This window comes from Sceloporus occidentalis, unplaced genomic scaffold (assembly GCF_023333645.1).
Source record: "Sceloporus occidentalis isolate IW3139 unplaced genomic scaffold, rSceOcc1.0.p SCAF_250, whole genome shotgun sequence".
Classification (NCBI taxonomy): Eukaryota; Metazoa; Chordata; class Lepidosauria; order Squamata; family Phrynosomatidae; genus Sceloporus; species Sceloporus occidentalis.
Window position 1 is genome coordinate 250,686 of NW_028317230.1, and position 13,190 is coordinate 263,875.

Sequence of the window (13,190 nt, forward strand, 5' to 3'; positions counted from 1 at the left end):
ACAAAAGACAGGACATTTAAGGTGGGGTTGGTAAAGTGCTGGGTGTTAGCCGGCCGCGCAGGGGCTACGAGGCACAAAAGGAGAAAAGGAGCCAATTAATGCGATACACCTCGCCGCAGGCAGGGGACACAGAGCATGCGCGGCACACAGCACACCCGCTATTCCCCAACTCTCACCCACCCTGCAGCACAACGTTACCAATCTGCTGGATCTTAGAAGAAAAATGGGGGAAAAGACTCCACTTTGGTCTTTTTACGTATATTTTTATAATAGAAAAGGATTCATTAAAATTTGAAAAATAGTTCATTTACAAAAAAAAAAAGTAAACTGGCATTCGTGAGTCCAGCTGGGTAATTAAGACCGAGCCATTCTCAAATAGAATATTTCTAAAAGTTTGTATCAGCGAAAGACAGAAGGGATTTCTAAGATTGGGAATCGCTGTACGGTGCAGACGACGCTACGGCATACGGTGGCGCTACATAGAACACCGTCAGGCCAGGTTACGGGTGAAGAGCGGCCTCGGACGTCAGCTGGTAAAAATCCACTTTTAATTACGTTTTTTTCTCCCGCGGAAGCTTTATGAATACATTAAGCTGAGCAGAGATGGGACATTAAAGGCTTTTTCCGCCCCAATTGGTGAAGCAGACAAAACAATGAAACACAAAGAACAGAAATAAGGGTCCGCCATGCAGGGAACACAAGGAGGAGGGGGGGTGCTTCCCGCCATGCATGGAACACAAGGGCAGGGGGGCTTCCCACCATGCTTAATACCCCCCCAGAGCCAATGTCCTTTCATTTATTACTTTGCTGAACTGTTTTTATACTCAATAAGTTTATCGAGCCGATTCGTTCCGTAATAACGTTTACAAGGTCGCAATGTTTGTGAGATTTAGGAACGCGCTGCACCCTGGGGTGGGGGAAGGGCGGGGGTGGGTCTAAGAGATCTTATAAGTAGGATAACCTTCAATGAAAATAATCAGGGAAGCTGTCACGTACGACAACATTCTAAGAGCGAATTATACAGAACATTGAAACCCCCCAAAAATACATTAATATATAACTAAAGCTCCCTCTGGCACTCGCAGGGTTAAGGGGCATCCTTAACAGCCCTATTCTGCCCCACGTTAGTTTATATGAATCAGCGGCAAAAGAGTTACCGAGATGCAAGGTTTCCAAAGTTGTCCTATCGCCATAGTAACCGTCTGAATGTCCCAGCGGATTGGACCAGTCCGCCGGTTGCTATAGCAATAGAATGTTTAGAACGTTGCAGCAGTCACTTTGTACAACATGTACAACAATGTATCCGAAGTAACGGAAGCGCCATGAAAATGCTCCATCCGACATAGAAAGAGAACTTCAATCGTTTCATCACAATAGTCACATGACGTCATTTTGATGACATCATTTTTAAGCACTGCGTGAATTTTTTTTTTTTTTTTTTTAACATAATTTAAACGTTAGATTTCAGAGGCTTTCCAGGGATAATTCCAGAGACGGACCCCTGAAGACAGACATCCCGGATTATTCTTTCTGTCCTTTTATGTGCCGAAGGAATTCGCTCCTCTATTCAGTTTATGCTTCTATGAGTTGCTTTTACCCGCCCCCCCCCGGGTCCTTCTGCCTATTTTGCCCCCTGGCGTTGCTCTGTTATTCAGGAAGATCTGAGAGCTGCGTTTAGTTACATATTTCTTCAGTATACAGACCCCCCATATACTGATCATGGACCCCCGTATATATAGATCAGGTTTCCGGTCCATATTATTATCATCAGGTAATGCTTTCTATTCTCTTTCTTCTGTCCCTCCAAAAAATATTCAACCAATCCCTTCAATGGATAAATAAATAACTGATAATAACTAATAACAATAAAGAGAAATTCTAGAAAAATAAACTATTTTCAGATTCTAGTCGGGGACCAAATCGGTGACTGCTGCAGAATTCTCCCTTCAGCCCCAAAATTACAAAATGACCCGGCTCTGCTCTGAATATATTGAATTTCCTAATTTATAAACCCAAAATTCATCCGGTGAAACAAAACAAAATGCACCAAAATTCATAAAACGATATAAAAAATGAATATTAACAGAGACGGAATAATAGAAGAAGGAATTATATGGGGGGGGGGGTCGACAGCAAGACAGACCCCCTAAAAAATGACATGTAAGGGACATTATGATTGGTTATTAGTTTTTTGGAGTTTCGTAAAATGTACAGAAAATTGTTATTCCCCCCGAGACCCCTAATGAAAGGACATTTTTGGTCCCCGCACAGAACGTTGACATTGTGAGAGATGAGAAGCGAGGACGGGCTGCGCATGCTCAGGCGGGACAGACACTTATTTAAAACAATCGCCTCTCTCCCGGGCGTGGAAATCGAGACTTTGTTCTGGCTTTCGCTCGCCCTACCGATGGTGCAGTGCTCTCCGTTCCAGCCGGGGCTGCACTCGCACTTCCCGTCCCGGCACGTGCCGTGCTCGTTACAGCGAGGGTGACACGCCCTCTGATCGCAAGCCACGCCCATCCAGCCGTCGTCACACCGGCAGCTTCCTCCGATACACGCGCCGTGCCCGCCGCAGTCTGCCGCGCAGATCTCTGTGGGGGAGAAAACAGGGATAACCGTTAAGAGACAGACCTTAATCTCATGAGCCGTATGTCTATCCCATGCATGTTTAATACCCTCACTGTATTACCCTCCACCACTTCTGCTGGGAGGCTGTTCCACATATCTACCACCCTCTCAGTAAAGTAACACTTCCCTCCTGTTCGTTAAATCCCTTTATGTATTTAAACGTTTCTCTCCTCCGTCTCTCTCTTTCCCATCTCAGTCGCCCTTCTCTTAACCCTCGGGGCGAGATCTGCGGCGGCCGCGCATGCCGACCGTGACATCACACACACACGCCTTAATACAGCAAAAAATAGAAGGGGCCGCACGCCAACAGCTTTCACCCTCAGCCGTGGCAGCTCGCACAGAACTAACCCCTGCCACAATAAGCCTCTCCAAAGATTAGGAAAAGGTGGGGGAGCCGGCTGACTTGAGACTGTTGAGGTCTCCCTTGACTGGTTCCCCTACTTACTCTCCAGCTGTGGGGGGGGGGGGTAGAGATCTCCTCGCAAGAATGTCTCAGAAGTCAAATTTCATTAAAAACCGGCTGAGTGTGAAGACAATGAAGGAGAAAAGGACTTTGTTACCAAGCCGGATAATTCTTAATTCCCGCTGCGTTTCGCTCATTTGATTTCTTGAGCCTCAGTATAGAAAATAGTATTTATTTATTTTTTTATTAAAAATAAAAAAAAAACCTCTATGAAGGCGTTAAATTAAACCAAGCTCCGCCATGCTTTTAAAGAAAATTAAACAAAAAATTTGGCAGGAAATTTATTACAATTTAAAAAACTAAAACAAAAATAAAAAATTTCTACTAAAAGCCACAAATTAAAAAAAAAAAAAAAATTAGGGTTGGTTCTGCAATTTCACATTTTTTTGGAGGGGGCAGGGATAATTTAAATAGGAATTTTGGAAACAGAAAAGTCAGCTTTGGCTCTTTAGTTGAAGTTGATAACTTTGACTGGCTATCGGAACCTCAGTGGTCTCTTCTTTAGGTGAAGTCAAGTTTTAAAAAAAATGCTCGAACTGGGTCGGCGTTTGTCCCTCGGGAAGAATTTAATTTGTCTTATTGATGGCACAAATGCGAAACTCGTTTGTTTGGTGGAATCACGCGTCCACTACCCCTCAAGTCAATCGCCGAGGCCACTCAGTGGCTGCTCGAACTCCATTTCTCGTCATTCTGTAAAAGCAGGAAACAGATGCTGCCCAACGGCGGAGAGGAGTTTTTCCTCCCCGCTGACATCGCTGACCATCTGCTCAGTAAGTTCTACTTAAACCCGACAGACAGACCTTCCAAAGAATTTACGGCCAAAAATATAAATTTTCACTAAATTAACAAAAAAATATCAAATTAGGGTAAGTCATGCAGCAGCCAATGGAATGTCCTTCCTGATTGGACCATTTGTATCGGACTGTCATGATGTGACGTCAATATTTTTCATAACAGTTTTATACATCTCCTTATATACCCCCCGGTGCTGTATTACATCGCCATAAAGCATCAGCTCAGTGTGGGGTTTGAGGGGTTATATTACTGTATACAGCGCAGCATATGTGGCTGAGGGTGATGGGTGTTTATACATGAATACATTATACTGAGAGTTGGAAAGAACGGGCGCCTCTTACCGACAGAGCAGTCATGTCCGCTCCAGTTGGGGTCGCAGCTGCAGACGCCGGTCTCGGCCTGGAAGGTGCCGTGTCCAGAGCACTGGTCTAAGCAGGTGGCCCTCGGGTTCTCGCAGCTTGTTCCTCCCCACCCCACCGCACAGTGGCACACGCCTTGCACACAAACGCCACGGCTGGAACACGTAGGGTCCATGCAGTCCACTGAAAACAGAAAGGCCTAAACTCAGCTCCAGTGTAAGGAGGCTTCGGCACAGAAACCCAGAACCAACCGGCCCCATCCGGCCCCCGTCTAGCCTGCCACGCTTCTCCTGCTGTAAAGACTCAAACCTTAACCAGTCGTTGGTCTCGTCTTAGATTCAGGAGCTGGATGTCTATCCCACGCATGTTTAATACCCTCACTGTATTACCCTCTACCACTTCTGCTGGGAGACTGTTCCACCTATCTACCACTCTCTCAGTAAAAGTAAAATGCCATTCCATTGAAATAAACTGGTTGCCCAGGCATGGTGGATCGGGGCTATATATTAGTATATTATTCCCTGTGCGTGATTAACTCCCTCCCTATACAATCTACTACAGCCTGTGAACACATGGAGTCGCCTTCCAGCAGAAGTGGTAGAGGCAGTTATCCGTGGGGGGGTTTATTTGTGCGTTACCTTCCTCGCAGTTTTCTCCTTTGTACCCCGGGTTACAGATGCAGGTCCCCATAATGCAGGTTCCGTGGCTGCTGCACTCCGTGTCGATGCACTGGCTGGTGGGAACGTCGCACTCCACGCCTTTCCAGCCGCTGTGGCACAAGCAGCGCCCTTTCATGTACTGCCCGTTCCCGCTGCACAACACGGGGCAGGACGCTGCACGGGGAGGAAAAACAAACAAACGGTTCACTCTTACAGTGAAGTAAGAGTCCCGAGGAGTTTTGCGGACGGGAATCACCGACATTCCGCAGAGAATTTTATTGGAGGAAAAACATTTTTAGATCTTTGCCGAAACGTGGAATGTTTTTACACCCCGGGAGGGGCGGCTGGGGCAATACATTCAGGGTATATCCGGGCAATACATTCAGGGTATATCCGGGCAATACATTCAGGGTATATCCGGGCAATACATTCAGGGTATATCCGGGCAATACATTCAGGGTATATCCGGGCAATACATTCAGGGTATATCCGGGCAATACATTCAGGGTATATCCGGGCAATACATTCAGGGTGCGTCGGGGCAATACATTCAGGGTGCGTCGGGGCAATACATTCAGGGCGCGTCGGGGCAATACATTCAGGGCGCGTCGGGGCAATACATTCAGGGTATATCCGGGCGCGTCGGGGCAATACATTCAGGGTATATCCGGGCGCGTCGGGGCAATACATTCAGGGTATATCCGGGCGCGTCGGGGCAATACATTCAGGGTATATCCGGGCGCGTCGGGGCAATACATTCAGGGTATATCCAGCAAAAAAAAACCCAGAGAATATATTTAAATAAAATAATAAAACCGGCTACCATTTCAGAAAAAGATGGTGGGGGGAGGGGGGATTTTCTGGGGTGATTTATGAAAGTTTTCATTATTATTATTATTAATTCTGAATATTAGGATGTTTTAGTAAATTGATTTGCACGAAGTTTCCCGACCTCTCCCGCAGTCCGGCCCGAGGAAGCCCAGGAAGCAGTGGCAGTTCCCGGACACGCATTCGCCGTTGCCGTAGCAGTTACTGGGGCAATCGTCCACCGATTCTGGAGAAAAGAAACACAAAGACTTATTCCTGAAACCTCAATCATACGTCTGGCCCGTGCATGCTTAATACCCTCTACCACCTCTGCCGGGAGGCTGCTCCTCTTATCAAGATTCAGGAGCAGTACGTCTATCCCACAAAACGTAGCGAGGGCAGCACGGAGTTTACATTAAATACATTACACCCCAGAAGTCCCGTTAAACAAAAACTTACATTTGTTAACAGTAAAAATTGCTAAATTCCCAGGAATTTTCCTCCCCATAATAATTATGAGCAGATTCTCGGGGTCACGAAGACTTATCATACGATCGAAGTGTCCCGGAATAACCTGAAAGTCTCGGTTTTAACGGGGAAAAAAATTTCACAAAATCCGTTATCCTACGGGGTAATTTAAGGTTTTGGTTTTTTTTTTTTAAGCCCTCCAGGCTCCGGTGACGCTCACCAGACCCCCCCCCCCCCCCCCCCGAGACCCCCGGATCACCGCTGGATGTGTCAACATTTCCCAGCAGCTGCGGGCTCATAGTAGAGCGGTGACACTTCTCAAGAGGTGGTTGAATAGGATGCTTCCCGTGTGCAACTCCCATCACTCTAAGCCAAAGCTCAAAAAAAATAATAAAAAAAGCTGATGGGGAAAAAAAAGTGGGAAAAAAAATGAGACCCCCGCAAAGAGCTTTATTTTTTCAATTTTCACCTGAACCAAAAATTTCAATTTCTGAGTCATTTCAGGCGGGAACGCCGCGAGCGAATAAACAAACATCGGGAGCCGCGCCGGCCGGCCGCCCACCGGGTTACCGCCAGCACCGGCGCTCAGGCCCAACAATTCCAATCCGATCTTTAATAAAATGGGACAGACGGCACCGTGAATCGCCACTCCCATCACACCGAGCCGAACAGAATTCATTCTACTCACAAAAAAATGAGTTAAAAATACACAAAAACTATTAAAAAAAAAAAACAAAAAAAATTCCAATCAGCGGCGCAGCACGTGAGAAATCGTACAATTACTGTCATTCTACTGACTAAGCACCACATTTATATAATGTATACAGCCCCAAATAACGCTGTAATCGGACCTTAGATAAAAAAAAAAATAAAAAAAAAATAAAAAAAAAAAAAAATCGGCAAGCGGCCCGATGAAATGGACACGATGCCAAAATCCGCCAGCCAGCCGAGGTGACACAGATAATAAATCTTCCCAATGAAGCGGCATGATATACAGTCTTTTAATCTTCTGGGTATAAATATCCTTTTTTTTCCTCCCCAAGGGAAACACGGCCGAAGAATGAACGACCACAGCCAAGCGGGGTCTACTTTTGAGCCACGTGCCGTTTAGGTGATCTGGGCCAAGACTTTTCACGATGAAAGACTGATTTCCGGGGGTGTTCAGCAGGGCCGGGACTGATGCTTCCAATGCTGCGGGGCAAGTGGAACTGGGTTTCATTGCTGCCACTCTCTCTCTCTGGAAAGGGTTAAAGTCTGTTTCCTTACAGTTGGGGTCCTCTAAGCCCCCCGTGGCTGGGTGCAGGAGACCCCCGCGGCCGGAGGGAGGCTGAACGTCGCTGCCGCCAGCCGCAGATATGAACGAGACAAAAAGTGACAGGTGTGACAGCGCGAGCATCCCGGCCGTGACAGGCAGCGGCGCGGGGTCTCCGTCGCATCATTCCCGGGACCCACAGATGCTCGCTGACCTCATCGCTGCCTCCATTACCCATTAACATCAACTCCCATCACACAGCGGGCTCCTCATCGCACGCCGAGGACTGGCAGACGGCCACGTATACGAGGGGTTAAAGATTAAGTGCCACCGAAAGAGAGACGTCTAATCCGCTCACAGTCAGTCGTTGGTCTCGTCTTAGATTCAGGAGCCGTATGTCTATCCCATGCATGTTTCATACCCTCACTGTATTACCCTCTACCACTTCTGCTGGGAGGCTGTTACGTTTTTTTACCACACTCTCTGTAAAGTAAAATTCCCTTCCCTTCCATTAAAATAAACTGGTTGCCCAGACACAACTCCACTTTTTTATGGCATCAGCCGATCCGTGTCTGTGATTGTGTCACATGACAATTAAGCACTTCCAGCATAAATTCTGAACAAAGGATAGGTGGAACAGCACCTTTAAATAAGTATTTTGCCATCTTCCGCTCCCTGAAAGCCAATTTTTAATTTCAGCGCGATATCATCACTTATTGGATTTATATAGCGCCACCATATTCCGCGGCGCTGTACAACGCGTCTCCTCTGTTTCATCGATCCTTCTAGAGAATCTTATTGTTATCTATAAAATGTCTCAGGACTTTGCTGCTCATCATCTTCAACAGCACCCGTTACATCATTCATTCGACTTCCGCCATTCACACACGCCGGATCAGAGCAAAGGAATTAGGACTTTACGGATTCCATTCATAGCCAATAAATTCCTTCGGTAATTCCCTCTCTCTTTATTCATTCTTAAAGGTACGCCCAGGACCAGCGCTGATACGCGGGGACAGACGAGGGGATGAGGATTATCTGATTGTTCGGGGGAAGGGGTTACCAAGACTTTAGCCCCTTTGGGCTAATAGCCGTAAATTAGTTCCTCGGTCACAGGAGCAGAAGACTTCTCCTTCCGTAGAGGAACGTATAGCGATACAATGTAACAAACGGTTGGGTCCGAATTCCCGTTAGCACTCGTAAGACTCGGAACGTCCGCTCATCAACATTCCGCTGAAGGGTCTCAAAGTTCTGAGCTTCTGCTCTCCTTCCAGACCAAACTTAGACACTTCAGCTTCCCCGAGCAGGTTCCTTACCGATGGTCGTGGTGAGGAAGGACACGGTCTCCGTCTCCTTGCCATCGTTGTAGAACGCCAGGTGCCAGATCCCAGAGTCCAAGTACTGGATGAAGCCCGTCTCGTGGGTCGTCAGGGGCACTACGCCTCGGTGGAGCCTTTGAGGACCTTCCAAGCCTCGAGCTTCCTGCGAGAGGAGACGCCTTCCATCCAACAATTCCACAAAATCAAACTGGGGGGGAAAAAGAAGTCTCTTAAAACTTCAACTCTAACAACAAGCAGCATTTTGATAATTTTCATAAGGAAAACGGTGCATTTTACCATAAATTAGGCTGTATTTTTATATAAATTTTAAAGGATCGTTATGGGTAGAAAAAAAAAAAAAGTGTTACACATAACAGGGTCCTATATTCTTTCATGTTCCTCTTTAGGACCTAAAACCATTATAATATATATATATATATATATATTATATATACATATACACACACACACACATATATATAATAAAAATATATAATGTATTTATATTTAATAAATAATACTAACAATAATATATTTTGTGAAAAACCGTAATAAATATTATATTGTGAAATAATGCTATATTATTTTGTGAAATATTATTATTATTGAGAAATCATTTTAGAGCTGTATTTCAGTATTTTTCTACAATATATTTTTTCCTCCAAAAATATATATACCGTATATATGAAATATGTCCCTTTAAGAGAAACACAATTTGGGTTTCTTCAAGACAAATAAATATTTTAAAGTGGTTGGACCTGAAATCTTACAAGGTGACTCCGATATCGCCAGTTTGCCATTTCCATAGCAACAGTTTTTGAGAAAAAAAAATACTCTTATTTGGAAAAGCTTCTGAAATAAAGAAGTTTATAGAAAAGCTTTTGAAATAAGGAAATTCGTGGAAAAGATTTATTTAAATGGAAAAAAATGTCAAGAATAAAGAAAAAGGCTAAAAACGGGCATCTGGCATTTGCGCAGTATGATGCATTTTGGGGACTTATTTTTTTTTTTTACACAAGAAGCAAACCTCAGCAGCAGAAAAACAGAACAAACGCAAAATACTTTCAGAAATGTGTTTTTATTCTATTAACAACTTCAAATATTTTTCAATAAATTACTAAAAATATTAGCAGAAAAGAGCTAATGGCATATGAAATTATAATTTTTTTTATTTTTCCCCAGACACCTGATGGATAACGGCGCCACCAGCGGGCCTACCTGTAGTATGTGGGCGTGGCTGTAAGCTGTGATGTCACCACCGGACCTCCCCCTTTTATCCTTTGCCGCATGAGCAGCTACCGGGAAGTAGGTCGCTGTCGGCGATAGAGGTCCAGTTCTCAGGGCTGTTGGCAGCTATTCATGAAAGTCTCTGACCCTCCCATCTAAACATAAGTTTTGGGCTGGAACCATGTCACTTTCAGAATTCTGAAAGTGGTCCTATCACCATAGTAACCATTGGAATGGCCCTGCTGATTGGAACATTGTATTGGTTGCTATAGCAGTAAGGGCTCTTTTAGAACTTTGCTCCAGAACCTTCATAACTATGAATCCATGGAAACCATGAAAATTAACCCTTAACAATAAGTCTGTTACCTGGGTGTATGATGGGGGGAGGCCTCTCCTGCCGTATATACCCACAAGGGCTGCTTTCCCCAAGGAGATGTTGAATTTGATGTGTACCGGATGATCTATGAAGACCTGAGACCTCCAGAATATGCCAGGGGGGATCTTCTGAGTGGCCCTTCTGCCGACGTCCAGCTCTCCGGAGTCAATAAAGCTGTCGTCGGGGAAGAGGCTGCTGGGCTTTCCTGCAGGACACAGACACGGTTCGTTAGCCGTTAGCCGGACACCCGGCACTCTATGCCATCATCAAAGCGGATTATAGAATCAGTTCAGGCAGCTGACAGTGGGAATTCCGACACCTTTTTTTTCAGAATCTAGGAAAATTCTTGCATTAAATAAAAACTGCCTATCATGAAATACAGCGAGACTATTTCGGCCATTTTCCCCCAGGAAACCTCTAATTTGTACATGTTGCTGGCCGCCGGCCCTGTATCATGATTTATACATCACGCTCAATGCAGGGAGGGCAGTAATGGGAGAGAAGGATACCACGAGCTATCAGGACTTTATCTTGCTGGAGAGTGGGGAGCGGGTTGGTTCTCTAAGGGATAGAGGCTCAGCCATTCTATCCTTTACCGCAATGTCCTGATACAGTTATTTAGCAGGCCGAAGAACACTGAGGTACGAAACAGAGGGGCTTCGGTATTTTATCAAAACTTCACATTTTTTTGCACTGTACCGTTCCTTTAAGAGAAAACCAAACATGGTTTTATCTTACTGCATTCTGTGTGCGATAGAAGGACTGGGTCGCACTAACTGGGGGGACCGTGTGACTGCTGGGATCTTGTAGGGAGGGGTAATAAAGCGCACACCGAATATTCCCTCATTCCCAGATTACTGTCCCTTTAAATGCCTACGACCTCATTTTCCTGTTATTTCTGTCCTTTTAACCCACCGCGTCTTGGCTCATTTTTCACGCCAAAAACAAAAGGTTCTGGGCAAATAAAGCCCCGCGAGAGATTTCTATTTAGATAGCGACACAATGGCGGCCCCTTAATAAGGGATAACGATCACCTTTCCAATAATAGCCCTCGTTTTAATCTTATTTTTAATCTCGTTTCATTTTGTTCAGACGGATCCTCTGCGATTCATTTATTCCCGGAGCCCGATATGTTTTTTTTTCTTTAATCTTTCTGTGTCAGGTTCCCCTCCCCCCATGTTATGTACATTATGATAAAAAAAAATTATAAAATGATATTGAACAGAAACAGTTCTTTTTAAATCAAAGATCAAAATGTTTTTGGGGGGGGGGTTTCCTGGAAAATTTGGAAATGGAACAGCTTCTGATTATTGTTTTCCGTTGGGATTTAAAGGGGCCTCAAAAATAGACATTTTTTTAAAGAAATTTTGTATAAAAATAATGGGGAGCGGGAAGTTATTGCGATTTAACAACCAATTTTTTTTTTTTTTTTTTTTTTAAGTTACAAAATAGGAACCTGGAATCTCCCTACAGGTTTAAAAACACACGGCATTAAATCATCCTAAATACATTTACTGCCGTTACACCAAAACCAATTTTAAAAGTAATTTTTTTTTTTACTGTCCCACGTTGCTTTATTTTAATAATAAATACATAAATATTAGTGAAGGTGGCCCATTTAATTTTGACAGCCAAATTATTTTCTAATTTATAAGATCAGGAAATTTGACGTCTGCTTTCTATTCCGCGCACCGCTCGCCCGTACAGGTCAGCCCTCCCGGGGTATTATGTGTCAGAAATTACCCCGCACACAGTTTATTAAAGCAGCTGCGCCAAATAAAAATTCTAAACTTTACAGCCGTCTAAATTATTAATATTATTATTTTTTAAATTCTTTTTTTTTTTTTTTAATTCTTATAAAATATATTTGATTTTTACATTTATATGTTGCTTTGGTCACATAAAATATATTACTTCTTAAAATTCCCTTAATAACCAAATAAAACACAGTGAAACGCTGTCCCCGCCTCTTTATGGTCTAGCTTCTGTACAGGGGTTTCATAGAGATCAATAGGTGGATTTACCAAATAAATACATAAAATAAAAATAAATACCCAGGGAAGTTCTTTTTGTTAAATATAACCAAATGAGATTTAATTTAATGTAAAATCTAATTTAATGTAAAATCTAATTTAATGAATGCTAAAAAGGTAAAAAAAAATAAAAATAGGTGAAAGTAATATAAAAAAAAAAAAAATGTAACTGGTGCAGGACTCGGATAATTGGACATAATTCGACAGGTCTGAGGCTAGAACATTCTTTTTTAAGGTTGTCAGGACACTACCGATGAGAGGGAGCACGACACACGCAATACACCGTTACCTTCACTGGATCCTTTGCCTTTCCTGTCCGGGATCTCTAACCCCGTCCCCCCAGAAGGATAGAACGTGACGTCGGTCGGCGGCGGCCACTTGCCGCCTCTGTCCTCCGCGATCTCGTACATGTGGCCGTCCGTGGGCTGCAGGTGCCAGTTCAGGCCGAAGAAGTGCATGGCTGCGGTGAGCAAGGAGAACAGTCAGCTTTAAGGGACATTCCCAGAATTTTCACTTTCAGCCTTTTTATACATTTTTTTTTTTATTTTGTTAAATTAAAATCAAACGCCCGGCCGTCTTTAACACAAGGAGGAGTAATCAGGAATTGGTTTGGATAAGTTTCTGTGCTCGGGCATTGTCAAACGCCGATGTTTAAATATTTATTTATTTATTTTAAATAAATATAATTTTTTTTTTTAAAAACAACACAATTTTAGGTCAGCGAGGGCTAACTTTTTCACTATGAACCAACATGAAGCGGATTTATACAACTTCAACATTTTGGAAATTAACAGACAATACCTG

General features: G+C 43.8%; 1 protein-coding gene across 4 annotated transcripts in view; it reads right to left on the reverse strand.

The window, feature by feature from the left end:
- LOC149276033 (teneurin-4-like) overlaps positions 1-13,190 on the reverse strand; it is a 144,744-nt gene that overhangs the window by 32,391 nt on the left and 99,163 nt on the right. For 3 of the 4 annotated variants that reach the window (XM_089503995.1, XM_089503994.1, XM_089503992.1), the window contains 7 exons: positions 12,676-12,846; positions 10,344-10,558; positions 8,748-8,958; positions 5,857-5,958; positions 4,884-5,078; positions 4,228-4,428; positions 2,406-2,591 (listed from right to left, as the gene is read on the reverse strand). In XM_089503995.1, the coding sequence (XP_089360121.1) occupies positions 2,406-2,591; positions 4,228-4,428; positions 4,884-5,078; positions 5,857-5,958; positions 8,748-8,958; positions 10,344-10,558; positions 12,676-12,846 (1,281 nt within the window). Of the gene's footprint in view, positions 1-2,405; positions 2,592-4,227; positions 4,429-4,883; positions 5,079-5,856; positions 5,959-8,747; positions 8,959-10,343; positions 10,559-12,669; positions 12,847-13,190 lie in introns of all 4 variants that reach the window. The other variant, XM_089503991.1, reaches the window with a different exon arrangement.